Source organism: Ursus arctos, unplaced genomic scaffold (genome assembly GCF_023065955.2).
Source record: "Ursus arctos isolate Adak ecotype North America unplaced genomic scaffold, UrsArc2.0 scaffold_6, whole genome shotgun sequence".
NCBI lineage: Eukaryota > Metazoa > Chordata > Mammalia > Carnivora > Ursidae > Ursus > Ursus arctos.
In genome coordinates, this window is record NW_026623078.1 from 28,262,253 (window position 1) to 28,288,455 (window position 26,203).

Genomic DNA, 26,203 nt, shown 5'->3' on the forward strand with positions numbered 1-26,203 from the left:
ATCTATTATAAACTTTACATTAAAGTTCAGCTTACCCTTTGATAAGTAAATTAAAAATATAAAGTCAAGTGACTTCTAAGATCTAACATGAGGCCATTTTCCTCAGGACGGCCAAAATCAAATCAAGGTAACTTGAATGTAACTTAAGAAAGTAGGATTAATCATGATAATATATAAGAAAACTTAGTGATCCCCCTTTATCTGTGGAGGATATGTTCCAAGTCCCCCAGTGGATGCCTGAAACCATGGATAGTACCCAATCTTACACATACTATGCTTTTTCCTATACGTATATTATCCATGATAAAGTTTAATTTATAAATTAGGTACAGTAAGATTAACAATAAAATAGAAAAATTATACTGCAGTAAAAGTTATTTGAATATGGTCTCTCTCAAAATATTTTATTGTACTGAACTCACCCTCCTTCCAATGGTGTGAGATGATCAAATGTCTACAGGATGAGATGAAACGAGGTGAAGGATGCAGGCATTGTGACATAGTGTTAGGCTATTATTGACCTTCTGATGATATGTCAGAAGGACTGTCTACTTCTAGACCGCAGCTGACTAGAACAACGGAAAGCAAAACTTCAGATAAGGGAGGACTACTGTGCTTCTGTCACTACAATCTGTGTATACTCTATCTGAAGAAACAGGCTAGCAGGAGGAGGATGCTGTACGTGGCAAGTGAGATCGAGTATTCCAGGAGAAAATGTGGGCCTCTCTCTCTAGTACTGTTTAGGGGGAATATACTGTAACTGGCCCATGGAAAAGATAAGTCGGTATTCCTTCACCATAAATTAAAGTGGAGACCTATCTATCAGACCACTGGAGCTTGGGGACATTAGCTATCAAGATCATCCAGCTAACCCATTACAGCAGGACTCCGTGCTCATCAAGCAACTTCTGGTTACACTTTGAATGTTGCGGTCATATAAACAGTCCCAGAAAGATGGCGGGTTGATCAGAGGAGACACGTGTTAAATACATTTGGTTAATTTTTTACCATAAATTAAGAGAGCAGTTAAGAGTTCACTACCAAAGGACAGCTCTGTCTGCTGGAGTAGGAGCCAGGCTTTGTGTTATGAAGAATCTGCCCAGGATTGCACAGTGAAGGCATCAGCCCAGGTGAGCAGCAGATCCTCCCCCAGCAGTATCTAAGCTTATTTTGTCACTTTTTTTTTTTCCAAACTACAATAGCACAGCTTGTCTTTACTTGGCATACACTTGGCCTTCCTTTCTATTTTGTTTCCTACTATAATGATCAAGAGCATTAAAAACCCCATCCAGGATCCCTCTACTACCCTCTGATTCCTTCAGCTCTTATATCTCAATAAGATTTGCCTTCATTCCATTTTGGTTATTAAATAATTCAGCTGCACCATGGCCTAGAATTGTATGACCTCCAAAAAATGCCACCTTTTATTTTTTTCATTTGCTCACTTATACTAGACTTGCTCATCAGAACATCATGTCTTTCCAACTTCACTGGCCCAGTCTGGAACCCAGAGCTTCCACCTTAGAGTCCTGGGTCATCTCGTTTTTCCAAGCATCTTTTTTGCCAGGCTCTAATCCTAGCATTGGCAAGCCCTTGCTGTTCACTCTTCAACTGCTGTTCTGGACAGTTGAGCATGGGAGAGGAGGCCACAATACACATGCTGACCGAATTTGCTAAAATGTATGCTTCCCATGTTCTTGGGAGTCATCTTGTTGCTCGACCGTCTCCCTTCACCATTCTTGTGCCTGAGACAGTTCTTATGGAGCCTTTCCACCTTCCTCAAGCCCCCAGTCCTCACCTCATTCCCCATTCTCTTCAGCACATGCCCTAACCAACTATCTTATAAAGAATGTTGGAGCTACATTAAATCTCTCAACGATCTTCCTGCAACATCTCCCAGTTTCCTACTGGTTAATCTCGATGGAGGTTTCCTTTCCTGCAGTAGGACTTAACCTTTTAAACCTTTATTCTTGGTGCCACTTCCATACCTCCTTTGCAACAAAACTCCACTATTTGATCTCCCAGAATTCCCAATAATTCCATCTCAAGAGGCTACTTCCCTTCCACTGACAAAGACAGGTCTCAGATATCACCTTATGCCTGTCAGAATGGCTAGAATCAAAAAGATAAATAACAAGTGTTGGCAAGGATGTGGAGAAAAGGGAACCCTCATGCACAGTCGGTAGGAATGTAAATCGGTGTAGCCACTGTGGAAAACCGTACAGGAGTTCCTCAAAAAGTTAAAAATAGAAATACCATATGGTTCAGTAATTCCACATGTGGGTATTTACACAAAGGAAACAAAAACACTAATTTGGAAAGATATATAGTACCCCTAGGATTATTGCAGCATTATATATAATAATCAAGATATGGCAGCACCCCAAGTGTCCACGGATAAATGAATAAAGAAGATGTGATATGTGTGTATACATACATATATATACATGTGTGTACATAATACATACCTAACATATATACATTATATACTTATGTGCAGGTTCTTGTAAAGCTTCTCACTTACAGGACACACGTGGTTATGTTATTTTGGACAAAGTACTCTGGAGAAGACATATTAACATAAAATAGTGTCTACCATGGGAATTTTGTTTATTAAAAGAGGACCCTGCTTGGAGCCTTCAAAAGAGAGGTAAATTACATGGATTGAATAATAATGCATGGGGCATAACCACTTAAAGGCAAATATTAGGTACTGCTATAAATAGGCCTTAAAAACCCTTTTAAAAGCTATACTGCATAAGACTATGCTGTAGAGATAATATAAACTTGTGGGGAAAAATTATATATATATGTATATATATGCATATGTATATATATGTGTGTGTGTGTATATACATTACTCAGCCATAAAAAAAGAGGAGATCTTGCCATTTGCAACAACACGGATGGACTCAGAGTATTATGCTTAGTGAAATAAGTCAGACAGAGAAAGACAAATACCATATGATTTCACTTATGTGTGGAATCTAAAAAACAAAACAAATGAACAAACAAACAAAAAGCAGAAACAGACCTGTAAATGCAGAGAACAAACTGATGATTGCCAGAGGGTGGGGAGTAGGGGCATGCACACAAAATGAATGATTAGGAAATAAAGGCTTCCCATTGTGGAATAAATGAGTCAGGAATAAAAAGCCCAGCATGGGGAATACAGTCAATGGTATTGTAATAGTATTGTGTGGTGACAGATGGGAGTTACACCTGTGGCGAGCGTAGCGTAACATGGAGACTTGTCAAATCACTCTGTTGTACACCTGAAACTCATCGTAACATTGTATGTCAAGTATACTTTAATTTAAAAAAGCAGGTTTCCCTGAATTTTTAATAGTCTTCTCTAAACCATGATATTTTTCTCCCTTCCTCCATCACCAAGTTTTCTAAAAATTTGCCTTGAAATCTGGATCATCTATTCTCTCTTTAGTCTCTTCCATCATCCCTTTATAGCTGCTATTTTACTAAAAGGACTTTCCTAATTGCCCACGTGACACTTTTCCCAATCCTCGTTTTCCTTAATTCTTTTACAGAATGGGCCTTCCTCTGATTCTCTTATCATTGACCAATACAACACAGCGACATTCCGCCTTTCCCCTTAGATCTATCTCATTCTCTGGATTTTCTTCCCATTGCTTATTCTGTGTTTTTTTAATTCTATGCCATTCTTACCTGAGTGTTTCTCTAGTCTTTCCTTGCCAGAGGTTTAAAAAATCATCTTCATGTAGAAGACTCCCAAATCCCGATCTACTAGCACAACTTTTTCACGGGAATCAATCCCCACATCCCAATTACACAACGCCCCTGCCTGGATCAGGGTCAAATTCAACCTACTCAAACCTAAAATCTTCATTTTATTCCTCTGTAATGGTCATGTCACTTCGACTGAAAGTTTCCTTTTCACCCCAAGTTCTCTCAGATCCCCTCTCCTCACGCCGTATTGCCAGGTCTACAATTTTTAACACTCTAATCTTTCCCAACCATCTTTTTTCTAATTTCACAGTCACTCTCCAAATTACTTTATATCTCTTCTCTTGTAAAAGTTGGCAATTGGCCTTTCTACTTTAAGCATGTGCTGATCTCTCCATAGCTTAGATTTGAATGAGTCACTCTTTGCTCTGAGGTCTTCAGCTCTCCATATTCTCCTGAATTAAGCTATTAAGTTACATGCCTTTATGATGTTGTTAAGCACACACACCCCACTCTAAAACCAAGATGTTTGCTTTTCTTTTTTTTTTTTTTTTGCTTTACTTCCCTATTTGTAAAAATATTTGTAAAATAACTAGTAACTTAAAAAAACACAAAAGTATTACAAAATACATGGTCACATCCAATTGTCTGTGTGACTTTTCTGTGTGACTCTAATCCCATTTTACAGATCATGAATCATGACTGTATATATTCAACATTTAAACCAAACTGCCTACTGAGATGCTTAATGCATCCCCAAACCCATGGTTTTGCTAATGCCTTTCCCTCTGACAAAATTTCCATCTGACTATATCCCACAGTTCCTTCAAGGTTCAAAGTTGCATCTGCTTTGCTAAGTCTTGCTTGATCTACTACTCAGGACTGATTTTTCTTTTCCCTGAGCTACTAAATCTGAGTTTGTACCTCCTTTAGAAAATACATCCTGTTCTACCTCATTTTACATTTCAATCTTATCCCTTTTAATACATTACAAATTTCTTCATGGTAGGAACTACATCTTTTTATATCCCTACAGAACTTAGCACAATGCCTGACACATAGTTGAAACTCAATATTCACTGAGAGAATAAATAAGGTAAAAATGTACAACTGACTTACAGTTGACTTTATACTGCTAGGCACATTGCATAGGGAAATGAACAAAAATAATATATGTGCTCGAAAGTAAGAGGACACTTCGTTCCTCCCAAATTATCACTCAGTCAATTTATGTGCACGTTCTTGTAAAGTCTCTCACTTACAGGACATGTTGTTACATTATTTTGAACAAAGTACTCTCTGGAGAAGACACATTAACATAAAATAGTGTCTACCACTGGAATTTTTGTTTGTTAAAATAGTACCAGACTTGGATCCTTCAAAAGAGGGGTCAATTACATGGATTTAATAATAATGCATGGGACATAACCATCCAAAGGCAAATATTAGCTACTGCTATAAATAGGCCTTTAAAGAACCCCTTTAAAAGCTACACTGCACAAGACTATGCTGTTTAGATAACAAATACAAACTTGTGGTACAAAGTAAAACACAACCACCATAATATTATGTTACAGTTTGGATTCAATGGCATTATGAGTACTCTTTCTCAAATCATAAGGCAGAAGTGGAAATATAGGTTTTTGAAAACTGTGTCAAATGACTGAAAAAGTAGCATCAAGGGATACCAAAGGCCTACAAGAAGAGAATGAATAAAATAATTACGTGAAATATTAAAGTGGAAAACAGCAATATTCCTAAATTTATATATTTTATGTGACACTTTTTAAAGACGTAGAATTAATTTAAATATTGTAAGTATTGTAAGTAGCAACTTAACCATTTCTTCTTTATCTAAAAAAATATATATCCATAAAGCAAATGTGTTTCTTTGGGTCGTTCCCATTTGGAAAATGAGGCATTCCTTTATATGTGCACATTTGCCCTGGCGTATGATTATTATCCCTCCAAAATTTTAAAGTTAGAGCCATCCATCTTCTTTTTTCTACCCTCTTTGGGTAGAAAAATACTAGTTTTTCCAAAATACCACACCTTACACAACCTTATGAAAAACAAAGCAACATGTATAGACTAAACTTAGAACCTGACCATATACAGGGCCCACAAGAATTGTTGGTCAATTTCAGAACTTGTTATTCCCAGAATAACATGCGCATGTGCAGCATATGGGAGCAGCACCGTGCAATGGCTTCTGCAGAGGTCTAGACGAGTTGACTCTTTTGGTAAAAGAATTGCCACATGATAAATGATGACGGCTCCTTTGAAACGTCTCTCGAGTCTTCACTTTCCTCTTCCGTGACTCTCATTCTTGCCTCTCTAGCTCAGATTCCTGACACATAAAATCTGGGCAGACTACATGAGCCTCGGTACCACTGTTCATCTCTCCCCCATTCCAATCTATCCTTGAAATTACTGCCAGATTAATACCTGAAACACTTTCACCATATCAAGCCCTTGCTCAAAATATTCCGTGGCTTCTCTACTGGCTCCAGGATGAAGTTCAAATTCCTCAGTCTGATATTCAGAGTCTTCCACAGTTTGGCTCCAGCTGATCCTTCCAACCTTATCTACTATCAATTCCTTCTTCAGCTGAACTAGTCTCCTCACAGTCTCCCAAACTATCCTACCTTTGTTCAGATTGGTCCCTCATTTAGAATGCATTCCATCTCTTCTCAACCTATTCAAATTCTACCCATTTCCCAACACTCAGCTCAGATTCCATCTCTTTCTTGAAGCCTGGCCAGACCTCAGCAAGCTGAAGAGCTCTTTTTCCAAACTCTAAGGGCACTTTTGTTTGGATCAGTGGCTTCTAACCTTCTTGAGAATGAAGCCCTCTTTCTAACACCAAAATATTTCAGAACACGAATGACAGACTACTTTTGATCTGCTGATGGAGAAAGTGCATAATGACAAAAACCTGTGAATTTCCAGACATGAAAATGTATATTTTAATAAAGATAACAGAATGCCCCCATGTGAAAAAGAGTTAAACATATATGTGGCCTGTTAATTTCCTCATCCTACAGACACAGCTTTTTGCACAAAAGCATTTGCTGACCTCAATGCTAGCTCTACGACTCCTGGGGATCTCTAAGCCACACACGGAAAATTCCACCTTCATAATCCAACTGACATAGGACTTTGGAGTTTGGGCTCAATTTTCAAAGAGTCTTGTCTCTTCCAACCAAATTGTGAGTTCCTTAATGCAGCAGTACTTTGCATTTCTGCTAGATTCCGGAATAGGTCTTTGTACAAAATACAAATTAAAAAACCCAACATAACAAAAAACAAATGTTTCCTTCCTGGACACATTAAGTATTGTAGGTTCACTTTTTTTACCAATATTTTATTATAACATTTTTCATACATATAGACAAGTTAAGGGGCACCTGGGTGGCTCAGTCGGTTAAGCATCTGCCTTTGGCTCGGGTCATGGTCTCAGGGTCCTGGGATTGAGCCCTGGGATCAAGCTCCATGTTGGGCTCCCTGCTCATCAGGAAGTCTGCTTCTCCCTCTCCCTCTGCTCCTCCCCCTGCTCATGCTCTCTTGCTCGCTCACTCTCTCAAATAAATAAAATCTTAAAGAAAAAAAAAAGTATACACTGAATAGCCATAAACCAACCACCTAAATCTCACAATTAACATTACCATGTTTACTTTTCCCTATCTATTTCTTATAAAACCATCTTATTTTTCATGCATTTCAAAATAAGTTGCATAAACAATATATATTCAGCATTCACATCATTAACTAGAGTTCATGTTTGTTTCTGTTTCTTTCTATTAATTAAGATGCATATACAACTAAGTATACAAACCATAAATGTGCCATTTAATGACTTTTAACAGATACCTACATGTAGATTCCAAAGTGGGATCTAACTATTTTTTAGCTTGTTCTAATAATGGAAGCATGGCATAATGGTATGGAAAGATTGCTCTAATATTAAGAATTAAGGTAGTAATATTCTCAATTTATAACACAGGCAATACTTAAGTAGAATGGAAAAGGAATAACTTAAATAAAAGTTATGTTTACTGAGCACCTCCTGTATGTTGAGCATTGTGTTAAGTACTTTACAAGCAATAGTTCCTGTGTTCCTCATGGCAAATTTATGAAATATTTATTATAATTGTCATATTTCAAAGATGAGGAAACTGCAGCTTAAAGGTGTTTAAAAACTAGCCTAAGGTCACATAGCTAGTTTCAATTTCTTTTTGATTACCATCTTTGATGAAACCTTTAAAAAGTGAAAAGTCAAACATTTTCTAACTCGGGCTTTATCATCCTTCATCATTGCTCTGATGGAAATCTGAACAATCAGCAAACAGAACAGCCATAGGAAAAGTCCCAGAATACCAGGGCACTGAATAAAAGTGTATCAGTGTATGTTGCAAATTAGCGGATGGTAAAATAAACTAGTGTATGAAGATTGGAAGCAGATGAGCTGGCTCGGACTCAGAACCTCAATCATATCAATCTGGAAAAATGGTTTACTTGCCTAAAATGTAATCAACCTACCAAATTTACATCTCAGATCATGCTTTTCCCCCATATTTTCCCATTCTTCACCAATCCGTCCAAATACCCAGACATAAGCCCTACCCTTATTGCGTATTAACTGAGCAAGTACTTAGTAGCCCAGGTACTCAGAGTACCTGTAACAGCCATTAGACAATGTGAAGGACCTCAGAGGAGGAGCAAATATCCTCTTCTTCCCATGGAGACACAGTAGCCAGTCCCAGCGGATTTTTAAAAATATAACATTTATAATTATTTAATAATAGCTGCTGCTTTTTGAGCATGTGGTAGAAGCTAGTGACTACGCTTAGCGTTTTTAATTTTTTTTAAAGACTTATTTATTTGAGAGACAGAAAGAGCACGAGTGGGAGGGACAGAGAGAGAGGAAGAGAGACTCTTCAAACAGACTCCCTGCTGACCGCTGAGCCCAGCCAGGGCTCCATCCCAGGACCCTGAGATCATGACCTGAGCCAGAACCAAGCGTCAGACACTCAACTGACTCCATCACCCAGGCACCGCGATGCTCAGGATTTTAAGTAGACATTGCCATAATACCATGATAAAACTGTAATCTCCATTTTATAATGGAGAAAGCAAGGTTTGGAGATCATTGATGATGATGATCACAGTAATAATAATAATCAATGACTATTAAGCACTTCCTAGGAGTCACATTGTGTTCTAAGTGCTTTACCAATTCATGTAACCATCTTTGCAACCCTACAGGTAGGTACTATTATTATCTTCATTTTACAGGCCAGGAAGCAGAGCCACAGAGCACTTACGGGATTGTTCAGCATCACACTAGCTAACTGGTGTGTGGCAGAGCCCCTCTCAAGCCCCTGCGTTCCTGTCTCTCAAAACCCACACGTTAGTTACACTGTTAGTAAATAGCTAACCTGCAATTTTTTTAGCCAGGGTTAGTCTGACTGCAAAATCCATGTTCTCCCCAACATGCAATTCTGCTTTTCTATATTTTTAATATTATGCCTTCTCCACTTGCTTTAAGGCAAGAATAAGATGTAAATTTGTACTGAAATAATAACATATAAGTAAATACATGATTTCAGACAAAAGGGTCCTCATAGCTTTTCAGCTGGAGCCTTTTCCCACCACCCACCGTCCCTTGAATACAGTTGCAGAGAACCACAGAAGTAGATTTCTGAAACACAGACCAATCATATCACTCTCCTGTTCGTGAGCCTCTGGGTTGTTCAGCTCCCACAGGATTGAATCCAAACTCCTGAGCCTCATACATAAGGCCCTTCATCATCTGCTTTGGGTCTTAGCCCCACTGCATATGCACTCTGCGCATGTCCCTCTCCAAACATCACACACACACACACACACACACACACACACACACAGAGTACCCCCAAGATTAAGGATGTCTTTGTTACAGCTCTACAGTCCATGCTCTTTCTTCCTTCCTGGCTTGGCACCCAGTGTTTTTCCACTTCTTTTTCAAGACTCAGTTTAAGTATTACCCGCATGCAGAAACCATCCTTGATCACCCCCGTCATAATTAGGTCCCCACCTCTCTGCATAATATAGCCCTTGTTATAAAGTACAGTGGTCATCTGATTGTAGGTCTGCAAATCACAGTAGACTATAAACTTCTCCTTGGCAAGTAGGATATCTGGTAAATTTCTAGACACAAATTAACAAATATTTCTTGAATGAATGAACAATGCAATGGTGAATATATGGTGTGATATATATTCTAATTTTATAAATAAATATATACATACTTTTCACTACAGTATGTATATATCCTTGTTCTTGAACTTTTTCATCTTTTAGAACGTTCATCTCCCATCACAACTCTTTACCATCCTGTAAGGATACGAAACCTAGATGAACTAACTGCCTGATCTTTATATAATTCAGTCGTTTCCTGGACTGTGTAGAAGTTGCTTCATTATTGTTAAATACTATTAAGTCCAAGGAGCAGTGTCCATTAATAAATTAATTAGTTCAGGTCAAATGCAAGTCAGTTACTATAGATCAAATTCAAAATCAGCAGCAACGTTGACCGTGGATGTTCTCTGGACAGACGACCTATACAACTATTATATAAATTGATCTGTGAAATCATCATTTTCAAAGTTTGAAAAACAGGCTTTAGATACTCATTGAATCTGTTAGTGCCTTTAAATAAAATGAATGGTTCTCTTCTCTTGTAATCACTCGCCTGCATTATTTGCTTAGTCATACGGGGCATTCATTCAACAAATATTTGTTGACTGCTTTACCACTGCCAAGACTTCCACTAGATGCTGAAGACACAGTAGTGAGCAGGTCTATCCTTGCCTTTAAGGAGCCTAGAGACTCTACTAAGCAAAACAAAACACAAATATAAATAGATGTTGTACTTCCTTCACTGAATCATATGCTTAGACAGGGTAACATAAAATCTCTTAAGGCAGATGAATTATGTCAACAAGAACCGAGTTATTTGGCTACCGGGGAGTCCATGTTTTAGAGTGTAAAGAATGTGGGCTTTGAAATCAGCCTCACATGTCTTTGAATCTCTTCTCCAAAACAGTTACTATGCTGTTGAAACTCTTCAAAATGAGGTACATAAAAGTTAACTTTTTTTGTGGATAAAATAAGATATGCAGAGGGCATAAATGATGTGCTCGATAAACAGTAAGAACTTTGTCAATTCATTTCATATTCCTTGTTTTGTTAAAAAGTATTCTTTCCCCTCACAGTTGCCCTGAACAGTAATAGATGCAATGATAAAATAGGTAAGCATTTTAGATTTTGATTCATTTCATGTAAAAGAAATGTTGCCAATTTGCCTTAAAGAGAGTACATGAAACAGATCACCTTGGGATGTGTTTGGTAGAGTTCATCTACCTTTTTCGGTATAATGAGATATTGTAGGCATGAAGTGAAACTAAAAAATCTGCCAAACCAACAAATTACCATAAACATAATAACAACAACAAGCTTTTACTTATAAAAAGAATCCTAAAACTTAACATAAATCCTTAGCATAAATCCTTCATTTTTAGCAGTCACTAAAGAGAGCAATGTATCTGATAAATTTTTTGACTACCCAAAGTAAAAATGGAAAATTTGTAATTATGTATTTTTTTCCTATTATATTGTATATTTGGAGCCAGAAACGGAAAATGAGTCACTGTTGGACTTTACTCCAAGTAAGCAAAGTGGGCACACAGAGACACATACCACCTCATCTATATATACAGCTCACTCCCGGGCACCCTTGGCCATCATAACAAATTAGGAATTACTTAAGGCAAGGAATCCATGAGTGAAGGATTAAGAATTAGCCAAATACTAGCACTCACTAAAGTTTCACACATCTCCCTGGAGGGAACCAGAAATTTTCCCCAGAAGACAGGATGTTCTAAGAGAGAGAGATTTCTGATCCTACCAAACTTCTGGCCCAGTTAGTGGAGAGAGGTCATAGAAATGTGATCCTCTGAACTATTAGGTATTGGGAGTTAGGTGAATACTGTTTGCAGAGAGTCATTAGTTTATCAAGAAGCCTGGCTCTCTAGAAACCGAGCCTAATTTCAGACAATAAGCGCTGCAGTTCCTATTCTTACTACGAAGGCTATTTATAAATAAGCCACATAGTATATCTGCCAACATGCAAGGCCCTACAGTACAAGCCACCCCTTTATCCTCTGACTTCACCTCTTACACCCCCGTTCATTTCCCTCCAGATGCACTGCCCGAATAGTTCCTCGCTGCTCCTAGGACAAGGCACGCGTGCTCCCAAATCCTGGCTTTGGTAGCTGCTGTTTCTGTGGAGCCCCCAACAAATGCCACTTAAGCGGCTTCTTTGAGTTTTGCTTGGCTAACATAACCTGGTTCTCTAAGTCAAGAGAAATGTGACCCAATTTATCACCCACTTAAACATATTTTCTGAGATAGAAAATTGTTACCCTGAGCAGTAGCCAAACTATAACCACTTTTTAAATTTCACAGCAACACTACTCCAATCCAAATGTGCATATAATAATGACTATTATAATGAAAAGCAGAGAGGACTTCCCATCTCCGTTTGATCCCAGGGAAGCCTAACATAGAGAGAGACGGCTGATGGAATTATAATTAGGTCTAAAGCTTTGAAAGCTAGTAAGAGACAACCCCCTATAACTTAACCTATGGATGCAATATGCCATGCACGCATGACACCAGGAAGAAATCTCAGACGCTCACGCACTCGAGAACTCAAAGACCAGAGTCAAACTGCCCCGGGGACGTGTCCTCGTAATGAAGTCATTTTGTCATCAAAGCCTCCACCATCGGTCCTTGCACAGCTCTGCTGTTTGCTAGGGAATGGGGTTCTCCAGTTACGAAGGCATCCGTGTGGCAGTGAAGGCACCAGTGTTTAGTAAGAAGGTATCAGAGACGACACTGGCAGGTGATGAGAATCACATATTCTCTCCAAAGACTAATACGGTGATTTTAAAACCCAGGCTTTGGACGCAGACAGAACTTGAGTCAAATACGAGGTCAGATATTAGTGGTACCATTTACAAACTTGGCATTGAAGTTTCAAAGACTCAGTTTTCTTGTGTGTAAAAACAACAATAGAACAATAGAGGTGCCTATTTTCTAGGCATGGTATAGGAGTGAATAGATACAGAGCACTTGGGAAGTTCCAAGTGAGCCCCAGGCTTTACTTATCCTCACAGCAAGCCTAAGGGAAGTTCTGCTATTATCCTCATTTTACAGATGAGGAGACTGAGACTAACGGAAGCTAACACTGTTAGTAAATAGTGGAGCTCGGATTCAGACCCAGCCTCTTTTTTTTTTTTTTTTTTATGATTAAGTACATATTTTTTATTTTTTTATAATTTTTTTTATTATATTATGTTAGTTACCATACAGTACATCCCTGGTTTTTGATGCAAAGTTCGATGATTCATAAGTTGCATATAACACCCAGTGCACCATGCAATCTGTGCCCTCCTTACTACCCATCATCAGCCTATCCCACTCCCCCACCCCCCTCCCCTCTGAAGCCCTCAGTTTGTTTCTCAGAGTCAGACCCAGCCTCTAACCATTATGCTGGTAGGTCAGGAATTTTCTGAAGATTAATGAAACAAATCATGGAGAATGGTGAGCATAATGACCAACAATAAGTTATTTATAAACATTAGTCATTATTATTATTAATTAGTAACAGGCATATGAAAACTATTCTCATACACAATATAGGCAAATATAAAATCCGAAAAATGTTTTGTTCATCCTTTCATGGCTTTTGCTTAAGAACAATTTATAAGAGACCAATTATGTGGCTATAGGCAAACTTTAAAAATGTCAGTTAGAAATCCTTTTACTCACAATGTCCCCTAATCTTCCAGAAAGTAAATCATGTGCAGAATGTAAACAATAATAAAATTAGATTACCATGTTTCTATTGACAACAGAATATTTGACCACAAATATACAAATATAGCCTTGAAAATGCAGCCTCAAACCATAATTTTATACACATTCACTCCAGTTTACATATTTCTTGTAAATAAGATTTCTTAAAAAATACTCCAGTTGGGTATAACTGTACTTTACTAAATTCACATTACAGTGAGAAAAACAAATTCAGATAATTTGTTAGTGTTCTAAGCTTTGTAGAAATGATAAAATAACTTTAAAATAGCTTCTGATAATATAAATTTGTAAAATTGAATTAACCTATCATCCTAAAATATGCAATACAAAATTAAATAAATTTTAAAACGCAGAAAATTTAGCCACCTAATTCAAGATTGTATCTCTTATCATCTTGGAAATCTGATATACTAATTCAAAATTACTATTTGAATTACCATCAGAATTCCTGAAACCGTATTTGTAGTGAGGATTCCAAATGCATCTGGTTTTATGTCACTTAAAGGCAAATTCATCTCCTTTAAGACAAGTTTAAGCTTCTTTTTTTGAGTTTGGATCTAAATTTACAATAGAGAAAAAACTCAGCATTAGACCTCTTAGTTCCACTTGCTCACACCTCTTTTTCGCCCTTCTCCACTCTCCTCCCCAGACCACCAAAAATAAACACTCAAACTAGCAATATATGAACTGACCAATCTTAGGCTCCCATAGACATAAGACAACCAGAAAAAAACAAAGATGGAAAGAATCAGTGCTTTTCAAACAAGGCCTTAATTAGGTACGTAAATAAAAGTCCTTTTACTGCTAGGGCCCTGAGTCCTTCCGAAGGAAAGCTTCCCAACTACTTCTCACGCTTACACAACACAGACATCAACACAGAGACCAAATAGAGGCTTGAACATAAATCCACACATTAGAAATCCTCTCAGATCCAGTGCTTTAATATGCGTGTAGGGGGGCATCACCAGCAAGAAGGGTAGGTCTTAAAAATTACGCTTTAACAATCTAATAAGAAATTTCTACTCCATTCTGTCTTGGAAGACTAACTGCCTTCCCTCAAAATAGGCAAAACAGTTAAAAGAAAGTCACAACTGGTGTTTTCATAACTATCCATTAGTCTCTTCCAAATCAAGCCTTAAGTGTTTAATAGTAACTAAAATATTTATTAATTCATTTGGAAACATATCACTTCTAACAGCGCTTTTTTCAGCGCAACTCAAACATTCATTCATGCTACAATTTTGTATTTTTACCTATCTATGCTTTCTATCACAAAGATTTACAAAGCGTGCGAAACCAACAGTTAACTACAGTAACGATTCACACAGAGGTTGGAATAGAATATAAATTACGAATAGTTGAAACTTTTGAAATAGGAAACATTCAAACGACTATTCTAACTGAAGAACATTTCATCTAGGAAATAAAAAGCACAGTATTGGAGGCTGTGGCTCAGTGTCTTTCTGTCTTTATCCCTTAGATGAACCATGAAAATAGGCACTAGCCTGTGAGGACAGAACCTACAAGCATTGCGTCTTATGATAATTTGGCAGCAGACTTAAGAAGAAACTTAATATTCTCTGCCTCTCCATTCCATTCCCTTCTTGTTTGTTCTTCAGATGAAGTTATGGTTTTTGATACAGGAGATTTTCATGTTTTCTTAGCCTCATTATAGGGACAAGTGGTGGCAGGAAGTAAAAAAAATGGCTCAGAGAGAGAGAGAGAGAGGACAACCTATATAAACTCGGGCAAAGCCAACAACTGTGTAAATAAATGGGAGTTTTGTTGACCTCGTTAAGGAGGCTGGTTTCAACGACGCTGAAGTGGAGTCACAGAAATACAAATCATGGCCTCTATAGCTAGAGATACTTGTCAGGAAGTTAGGGGAGATGATGGCTATTTCGAACGCGCTCTTAAATTTAAATGAATTTCTTGTTTTGCATTCTTCTAATTCATTGGTAAACAGTGCTAGTCTCGAAATCAATAAGATGTTCAAAGAAGTGCGAGGAAAATCTATAAGGATTCTATCCCAGGGCAGCTTGCCAGACGCTATGAGTTCACTAATTTTAAGCTTCACTCCTCTAGTGGTGACGGAGGGCAATGAAACAGACGCATTACGGAACACGTAAGCAGCATGATGAATTGATTCATAACTTAATAATAACCCAGAACTTTCTGATATAGTTTGCATCTAAACAGGCATGTAACAGCGCTCATGAAGGAAGTTTGGATCCATATTTCCAAACTATATACTAAAATAAAACTGGACATCCCCAGCGGATTGACCAAAATTCCCTTTATTCTTTGGATAATTATATATTGATATCTTCTTCTGACTTCCCTAACTACCCTAACCCTTGCAAAGTATACCCAGGAATGATGCCTCCAAACAAAGTGAGAAGAGGAACTGCATTTGTCTGAAATAGGTCTGAAAAATTCATTTCCAAGACCTAAGATAATTTTTTTTGATAAGTAGGAATTTCTAACTATTTGCTAGATTGACTGGCTCAGCAGATTCCACAATCATCTAAAATACTGTATTATTTTGAACTATGTTATGCAAAAATTGTATAACATATATGTTCTTGAATATGGACCTGATATCAAGCCATTAAATGTAAACTGTTAGAAATAATCTAACCACTCCCCATGTCCTTAAAAATCAAGCCACACATCATTCACACGAAGCCTTCCTAGAGGGAGAGTCCCCAACACATAGTCTGTTTCAATAGTATATGGTTCTTATTTTCTAGGAGACAATTTGCCAGGAAATGATGACAAAATGAAAGCGCCTTACCGCCATTTCATTTCTTTGTACATAAATTGACTATCATTATTTCAAAATTACTCCTACCCTATGTATTATGGTTCCATGCAAAATGTATGCTTAGTGCAAACATGATTTAACATGGTCTTCTTTATTTTTAAGTTCCTTTATGATTGTCTTCTTCGGATTTCTCAGTGAGGAGAAGGACTACTTAAGGTTTGCACCCATGGCCCCCTGTGACCCTCCTGTCAGCAGCTACCTGCATGAGGACACTGGCGTGGGGCCCACCTACACAGGGCTGCAGCCATGCTTCCATCCGAAGCCAAATTCCAAAGGAGAGGATAAAGGACTGCTTGATTTTTTTTCATTGGCTCTATAAAATCTAAATACCAGATTGGCTTTCCTAAAAATCATTCCAACTTCTTTTTGATCACCTATCAAAATGGAGAGAGTTTCAGATGAGAAGCCACCTTAACCGGAGTTGTTTTTTGTTTTTTTTTGCTAGATCAGCAAAGTTTCTACTTTCGACGGTGACCATTTTTCACAAACACTGGTAATGAATGTATTTACCCAAAGAGTAAAATATAGACTATTTACACATTAAAAGTAATCACTGTCAATATAAAAATTAAGACACCTAATATCAGAAACAACTTACTTTGTATTTTTTCTATTATCGGAAATTTCATAACATTACTAGTTTCAAAAGGCCTCACCAATACACATTGGAATACTGTACCAAACAATTATATGGCATTTAGTTTTGTTTATTTTTAAGAACTGTGATAAAAGATCACCATGGTGATTGGGAAATGATGGTTAAGGGTTTTGTTTATGGATAGAATTCTAACATGGATAATTCACTGAACTTCTAGTGAAACTTATGCTCTAAGTTCATTAAGGTCTGAGGCTTAGTAAGGAATAAGCAAAAATATGAAGAAATTTTTCAATAAGCTAAATTAGAAATAAAAACAATATAATATGTAACATATCTTTCCATATGTTGAAGTTCTAAAATTATACATAGTACCTATATAAATGTCCATAACAGCTAACGATACATAGGGATAGCCTTGCTTACGTGTTTAGATTTAGGAATATATGGACTAAAATAGATATCTGCATAAAATTTACATATTCATATGTACCATTATACAAAATAACTGTAACAGTACTATGTTTAATGTGTACCATTTAATCTTTAAGAAAGTAAAAAAATTTCATATATCTCCCAAATAAGGCTATATATTTGTAAACAAGTTTTGTGGGTTTTTTTTTTTTACTTATTTACATTTTAATGGTCATAGCCACAAGAACATCAGGCACACAAGGTACTTAGAAACAATCCAGTCCAATGTTACATTTAAGTAAATTTTGTTATATTTAGTAACAAAAGGGAAAGTAAAATAAAGGAAATATTTCCAAATTTTCATTGCTTATAGAGTAAAACAACGCAAATTGCTACTGTGCTTTGGAGAATGATCAGCAAGGAGCTAAGAAACACTCAAAGGTTAGAAACGCTATGCACACATGCGTACAGTATGTACAGATGCATACATACGCATTTGTGCCAAAGAAAACCAGTCTGTGTTATAATAATTCAGTCCTGTGCAGCTCCTGAGGATGAATATTGATTCACAAGTCAAATTACCTGAAGGGGAACTAGAACGGTAGCTTCATGGGTTTGACAACTGAAATCATAACCACCTAATAACACAGCATATACCGACGAAGAAACAAGGTGCAAAGTAAACAGGGAGAAGGCAGACACTCACCTTCAGTGCCATTGGGAGTCATGGAATTACTATTTCTATGAGAGTTATCGAGTTTGGGGCCACTGGGGGACTCACTACTACCACTCAGACGGCTATGCGGGCTGGTTAGATCCTGCATTTCCATAGACCTAAAGACAAGAAGCCTTCCGTGTGACAGATGTACCAAATTCATAACACTACTATTTAATGTGCTAACGACTTGACACCTTTGAAACACATTCACACAAAAGTCCCATTGTATCTATTTTCTTAGACTCCAAATAGTTCATCTTACATTTTAACTTCAGTCATGCTTTCATAACATCTGGTGCTCAAAGGTGTCGTTTGCCTTCCCTATCCAACCAAACATTCACATGGCACTTTGAAAATCTTTTTTTTTTCTTGTACAGCTCATCAAACCACCATGAGACAATTGCATCTATTTTAATTTTCAAAGAAAAAAATGTAGTCATGCTTTCCTTTTTATATTGGAAAAAAAAAGAGGCATTATTTTTGTAAAAGACAAATATGTCAATAGGGATAATAGGAAAAAACAATCACTTTTCTATGGACTCTGTTTCATCTAATAAATTAGCACTAGGTACTCCCTTATAATTTACCACCCAATTGTAATTTAATGGGTCTCCAAACCAAATAAAATACTTGAAGCCTATAGTGTAGTGACAGGGAAAGAGATAGTCCTGATGCATGTGTTTACACTGGCAAACTGCTTAATTGTTCCTCTGTTTCCCTTGAAACAAATGCAGCATTAAAACATTATGATGCCGGCTCACTTGTTTGCTTTGTGGATTACATACAGCGTGCCCAATTGAAAAGGGATAAGGCCGACATACAGTGAGTCCCCGCGAGCATTAGCACTTGGAATACCTCAGCTGTCATTTACTCAGGCAAAGAACAATTCTACTTCAATGCTGCAATTTTGCATTTGTGCCATATAAAAACAGTTAAATTCTCCCCCCCACCAAACTTCTCAGACTCAGTAGCTACTTATTCTGTAGGATTATGGTATAGGAGCCACTCCTCATGTTCACAATTGCAGAACTAGCCATTTATATTTAATATTCTACTAATAGAGAGGAGGGGGGTTATTTAAAGCTACTCAAAACGCACCTAGATAGCCTTCTGTTTTCTGGCAGCCAATTAAAAAAAGAAATCTAAGGCCCATTCACTTTCTTTTAAACTTCTGTGTTTTTCTTTAAAAAAAAAAAAAAAAAAGGAGGGGGTATAATGTTCCACTGAAGTGAAGACTGTTCCTGTCCCCCCCCCCACAGGTCAATAAAAGCTAGTTATGTTGATGTAGAGGTTGCGCTTAAACTTACTGTAAATAGTTTTTAAAACAGCTTACTATGAACCATGTAACTTTTAAAAGTGAGTTTTTACTTCCCCAAATCTTCTAAAGCCAGACTAGAAATGGCTTACAGTCCAACTTTTCTCTCCTAATTCACATTACACATTCACAGTTTACCCAACACCAGAAACTATAGCCCATAATCATTTTCAAACCCAGGCTCCTATTCCCTTTCTACATACTTAAAATTTTTTACAAGCGCGCACACACACACAAATTGTTAAGTAATTTCCAACAGAGGCTGTGGCTATTAATAGAAATAATTAAGAAATACTAGACAAAAATAGATATGGGTCACAGAAAGGTAATCTCCAAAAATGTCAAATATCCTTACCTGCAACTTGAGGAAACAGCAACATCTGAACTGGTCTGAGATGTTTGCACCTGTGATCAGGGGTAAGAAATTAGAAGCTGTTGTTACTCTGCTTCAATGTCAGCTCTTAATTATACAGAGCACATGGCTGAGAACGACAATGCTCTCTTTTAACCAAAAGAGAAAAAGGAGGATACTGCAGCAGTGAAAGGCATATTGTCTTTAAGTTGAGGTCTCCACTGTTGTTTCCTCCTGCAGGTCTACCCTCCTCCTCCCCTTGTCAGGGGGGAAGGCAGCCAAATGACGGGATAGTGATTCATCACTGGCCTATGACAGCTGCAAACGGGATTACCCCTCCCCCAATCAACATGCAAAGCAGCCTTGCCCAGGCAGCTTGGAAAAGGTGCTTGGAAGAAAACGGCTATTAGCAAAATGAGTGTGTTTCACAGCAGTGCAAGAATTAATCCTCCAGCATCCTCAGAAGATCTTTCCTCCTCTGCTATCACCGGCTGAAATAGAGTTCCCGCCCACTCCTTTGACTCCTGACAGTTTCTTATCCTTATCATGATGGTTTTCGCCTATATTTACTATTTGCCACTTAACATTTACTGAAACAGCTTCTGGGCAGCTTTTGGGCCGTGCTGGGCTGACCAAAAAAAGGGCAAAGCAAGTTTTCAGACCCCAAAATCACATCATTACCCGATGTGCTTACTTACTCATGCAAATTTAAAATTCGGTGAATACTTATTTGCCATTGCCTACTATAACAGAAAAAGGCAGTTAGCTTTCCGTTTAATTTTCTGTCGTTTAAACCAACAAAGAGAATGGAGAGCTTAATAATCAATTCAATGTCCCAGATAGCCAGCATTTTGGTGCCTTTTGTCTCCAAGAATCAACTAAGTGAACATGCAGGCTTTGCAAGTCCCCTGCCCTTCCTCCAGAGGCAGCGAGAACTGCCAGCAGGTGATAAGCTCAGGTGAGGGTGGGCTGCTGGTTTACACGCTCGGGCTGACGCCTCCCAGGAAAGAGCATTCTGAAAAATGCTTAAAATGACTCACAATTCCCAATCTTTGATGTGCATTTTCATTCAACCTGAACTGACATCAATTAGGGTTACAGAACAAAGATGAGAACTGAAGCATCTCAAATGGCATTAAAGTGATCCAACCAGATATCTGCTATTGAGGCCTGTTATTTTTTAATTATGATTTATGAAATTAAGAAACTCGACCTTTCTGGCAAGAACAGCGCGTTGTTAAAGTCTAAGTATCTTGGTGTAAGGTTATGTGAAATTTCGAGGTATGTATTTCTAGAATACGTGCAGGACGAAAAAATAATTAAGAGACGCCTGAGTATTAAATGAAAATGCAATTTTAATGCCTGCAGATATGTCATTCTGTGATAGCAGGCGTCCGCAGTTTTTGCTTAAAGTAATGTTCTCACGCAAGATTAAATGTTTTCCTTTAGAAACTGTAGTAATCTACCTCAAGGATAAATTTCCTCCCCCCCCCTTTTTTTTCCTGCTTTTATACACCTGGAATAAATTATAGGTGAGAACTAACTTAGTTTTAAGAACTCTCTTGGCCCAATTATGGGAAAGAGTATGTAAAACACACTTTCTGTTAAACGTTAAAATACATTTCTATTTTAATGTTGGCTAGATAGTATAATCTTGGAAATACAATTTTAGTTTCATTGTATACATTGAAAGTTCGATTATACTTGTATTTGTGGCTTAACCTATCAATTAAATTTCAAACTCAAACTTAAAAGGAACTTCAAAATAAGTCAAACGTAAAAATAAGAATTATTCTAACACGTTTTCTCACTGAAAAAAAATGCATTTGCACAACAGTATTTTTTTTAATGCTGGCCTGACTCCGTCTCTACTGTACTTTCATACACTACAATTTTTGAAAGCCCATATCCACGATCTTCATTTCATTAAGTATACTTCAGATATATTCTTTTGTGTCTCAAGGATTATTTAAACCATGTGTTGTGTGTTACTGTATTTAAAAATGACTCTTTAATCAAAATAACTTTAAAACAACTAATCCTCACTTAGGCTGGTCAGCTGAATCCACATCGTGGTCCAGGAAAAATAAATCTACTCTCAAGAATGCGAATGCAGACAACAATTAGACACAGATGTGAGCAAAATTAGTTACAGTTTACAAAATGCTACACTTCACATGCTGTTAGTTTTTTATGTGTAGTACAAGATTACAGGCCAGTAAGGAAACATACTCTCAATAATGACTTATCTGAAAAGAACACCTCTTTCTGATTGGTGTTGACTTTCTCTTATGTTTGACAATATCTTTGGAAGTTTCCGCATTTTAAAGCTCTAAGAGCATAAGGTGTTTCAAAAATCATTAATTAGGCATATTTCCACTCAAAAGGAGAAAAAAAATATTTCATGCTTTTCAGAAAAATGTTGTGAGGCATTCAGTAAGCTCACATTTTCTGCTTCACATCCATAAACTTAGTATGTTTCTTGTCTTCTTCTAATCTGGTATTTTTAATTCAAATGTTCCTATGAGTACAAAAATATTTCCCATAACATTACAAATAGTCCTCTTCTATTACAATGAAGTCACTTCACTTTAATGCTTTTTAAGCCTCTTTGTATAGAATACACACAGCAGCACAATGAAAGCTGCAAAAATACACAGAGAAAAGAAGCTAGACCTTCGGAGAATTTAAATTCAAGAATTCTAAACTAGTAACTTTGACTTCTGATTAGTTAATGAAGTCTTTTAAGTTTGCCTTTTTTCTAATTAAATTTATAATTCTTCACAGATGTAACTTTTGTTGATGTTCAATTTGTCTCTCTCATTTTGCTAAACCTCGCAGAGTACTTCGGCAATCCATTGAATAGCCACATTAAATCTGTTAATACCATGCTCTTCAACCCCAGAAATTATTTCCAGAAGGCAAACTTGCTTTGAGAGATCATCAAACAAGACTTAAGGTACACATTTTATCACATTTTCCCTACCACAGAGCTCAGGACGCAGAGCAAAATTCATGACTTTTGCACTGTTTATTATACTTTGCTAAATTACAAATCAAAAGCATCTGACAGAAGATCATGGATGAAGCCAAAAAGTTAATAATGTTCTGTGAAAAGTAAACTGTAAATGGAAAGGGATTCTAAATCTCAGCAGCACAGAGCAAATAAAATGTAGGTACTTGTCCAAATTATGGGTTTTCCATAGGCTTTTTTGCTTGCTAGAAGCAATTTTTATAAAATGACTATAATTTAAAACTTTTTTTTTTCCAAACTAAAAAGAAATTTTCAAAGTGAAAGTACTGAACTTATCTAAATAAATAGAGTTGGCAGGCAAGCTGGTTTTGCCCAACCACAGATCAACCTGAGTACTCCCAAATTTGAAAGACAATGGCAATTTTCTAATCAGAATGTATTTTATAAGAATGAGCCTTAGGCATAAATCTGCTTTTTAATCAGAATATATTCTTACTAAAATTTTCCTCAATCAGTATTTCTAACTATGGTGTCAATGCTGTGATAAAAACCTGAACCTAAAATCGAAATAAACTTCTAGGAAGAGGTAGAGGTCTTTTAAATGTTAACACTTACTTCCTTCTTTATCAAAGACTCTATCAAATGTATGTTCCTATACTACTACTGATTTTAATGTAATATGCTGTGTTTCAAACTTCCTCGGTTGAAGAAAATGACAAAATCGAGTCCCCGTGAAAACAAAAAAAAAGCATTTAAACGACACTGATGCCACTATAGTTTTAAGAGATTGTTTTCAAAATTAGCCTTCATTCAAAATGTTGAATGAAATACCTTTGCTATCTGATTAAACAGAAGGAGTTTCTTCTCGCTGCAAGTGTTTCTCCTCTTTCCAATGTGTTCTAATATGAATTTTCACATTCAAATGGAAATTTTCTTTTGAGAAAAATCATTTATCATGTCTACAAAACTCACATAGCCGTTGACTTCCTTTTGGCACTCTAAAACTGAACAGTGGCTCAATTAGGCTTCTCTGTCTGTCACCGCGAAGAATTTTCAGGATTGAAAACCCATGGCTGTTTGCTCATTTACTGAACACTCTGGGCCTTAGGAGAACTCAAGCAGCAAGAAAGTCAAATATCAAATATTTGATAATGCAAAAAAGCATGACTATTCATGTATGCATGTCCGCAAACCTCCAAACAGTGGGAGAAAAAACTCACAGAAGCCTAAAATAAAACCTACTCTGAAAGACACATGAAAAAAAACAACCCCAACCCTATAAAACTACACTTTGGGCTTAACTGCCGACTTCTTGTACCCCTTGTCATTTTAAGAAATGCAACATAAAAACACTTGTCTAAATTCAATGACAGGTCTGACTTTATTGAATTCTCGCAAAAGCTACTTAAATGTGTTCAAAAACTCCTCCCAAGAAATATAAGCCCATGGGTCATTAGCAATATACTGATTTTGAATGACAAATACTTTAAATGGTCATTCAAAAGTTTAAGAAATCTTGTTTTAAATTTCAGGTCCATTCAAGTCATATAAAGTGTCAATAAGTGAAAAGTATATTAATTTAGCCAATGTTTATTAGTTCACCTTTTGAAGATGAGCCTGTTTAATATAACGTTGGGAAATTTGTTTATTGAAGCAAAAGGATTTCCTTCCTTCAAAAGTGGTATCAGTTGATTTTTTGTTATCTGTTGTCCTTTCAAAATGTGAATTCCTTCCTCATTTTCTCATATCAACCAAAGGTGCCCAGGAAAAGTTATCTGTGTTGCAATGAGATTATATACACACATTTATCGCTTTATTCAATATCACAATAATCTTTGAGGTTTGTGCAGCCATTCAGGAGAGATAGGAAGCAATCTCCCTACAAGAATATAGCCGTGTGTTATATTTGTATCGATCACAGCAACAGTGATTGTTAACAATTCATTTGTAATTAGCTCTTAATGTTGCTAATCGCTCAGATAATTTGGGGGTTAAGAATTATACTTTTATGATGGAACCCTGTGGCTAAACACGCACGACGCACAAAGTGTCATAACTGTGCCCGTGCCCTAATGTTTTTATTTTAAAACAAATCAAAACAATACCAAAGCGCGCCTGTTATCTCGGGTTTTGCCCACAGGACAGCTGTTGTCAGTCACTACAATTTTTCAAACAGTCAGCTTGTACTTACAGCGCTTACATCTGCTGCAGCCACCAGTTTAATGTGCTCCTTCGAATTTTCTGGTTTAGCAGACCTCCATTCCTTATGCAGTTTTGCTCCTGGATAAGGACGCGTGAGGGCTTTTAGGAGCTCCCAGCGGAGCCCGGCGCTGCTGGAAGCGGGGCGCCTCTGGAGGGAGAAGCCCGGCCGCGGGGACAGTCGCCTGGCCGCTGCTGCAGGCTCTGGCTGCCGAGCGACTGAGCGAAAACGCTCTCCCCAGAAAGCAAACCGCCACAGTGGACGGCAACAGGAAGGCTTAAAGTCGGAAGTGGCACTGGAGAGTTTCTACCTCGCCCCAAACTCGGAGCCATCAGCTCCCACCGTTCTGTTTAGGAACCGCTCTGAGCCCTGCGCTCTTTCCCCACCAAACAGCAGCCGCAGATAGCATCTGAGAACCCTAGACAAAGAAACAGCAGAATCTCATCCCTCGATTTGTTTGCGCAGCCTTGTAGGTCTGCCCGTGGAGCCTCGGGGCTTTTTTTGTTTTTGCAACGCAAACCACAGCTATTCTCTTGTTCTAACCTTATTGGTTTAAATGCAACAATTGAGAGGAGCGCTGCTCCGTCTGACTCAACCTTGCTGCTTAAAAAAAATTTATTATGTAAATGAACGCGCCCCATGCTATCTGAATAAACAGCTGTGTGAGAATAAGTTCTCTGAGACACTGTCAACACACATCTCTGGCTACAGCAGCTACCAATTACGAGTTTGGGGAGTAGTTACACGTTATCTTTTATACTTTTCCAAAACTTTTTTCAGGCCCTGAAACTTGGGGAATCAACACATTTCAAATCCCCCCCCCCCCCGGAAGGTACCCACTAACAGGTCTGGGACAAATTTTTTAAAAAGTGAGAATAGCCATTTATATATTAAGTAGGTAAAGGGAGAAAACAAGCAAACGTGTAAACTATTACCAGTTTAACAATGAAAGCCCGAATGATGATTCAGCAATGATTTCTAGGATGGCTAGTTTCACACAACATTTTTTTTAATATAAACCAGATAATATTTCAGGGTTAATATCTTAAAATCATTTTTGGGAAAAGATTTGTTTTATCTAGAACTCTTTCTTTACACTTTGTTCTTTTTAAAAAATTCTAACTAATTTCACAATCCATGCAAGATAATCCATAACACTTATCTAGAGAGTCGAGCTAT

General features: G+C 37.3%; 1 protein-coding gene across 13 annotated transcripts in view; it reads right to left on the reverse strand.

Moving 5' to 3' along the window:
- Positions 1-26,203, reverse strand: part of EYA1 (EYA transcriptional coactivator and phosphatase 1) — a 343,576-nt gene that overhangs the window by 143,253 nt on the left and 174,120 nt on the right. For 7 of the 13 annotated variants that reach the window (XM_057308055.1, XM_057308057.1, XM_057308054.1 and 4 more), the window contains 2 exons: positions 19,854-19,903; positions 18,172-18,299 (listed from right to left, as the gene is read on the reverse strand). In XM_057308055.1, the coding sequence (XP_057164038.1) occupies positions 18,172-18,299; positions 19,854-19,903 (178 nt within the window). Of the gene's footprint in view, positions 1-14,066; positions 14,126-17,957; positions 18,014-18,171; positions 18,300-19,853; positions 19,904-25,015; positions 25,624-26,203 lie in introns of those variants that run through there. The other 6 variants (XM_057308060.1, XM_057308061.1, XM_057308058.1 and 3 more) reach the window with 5 other exon arrangements.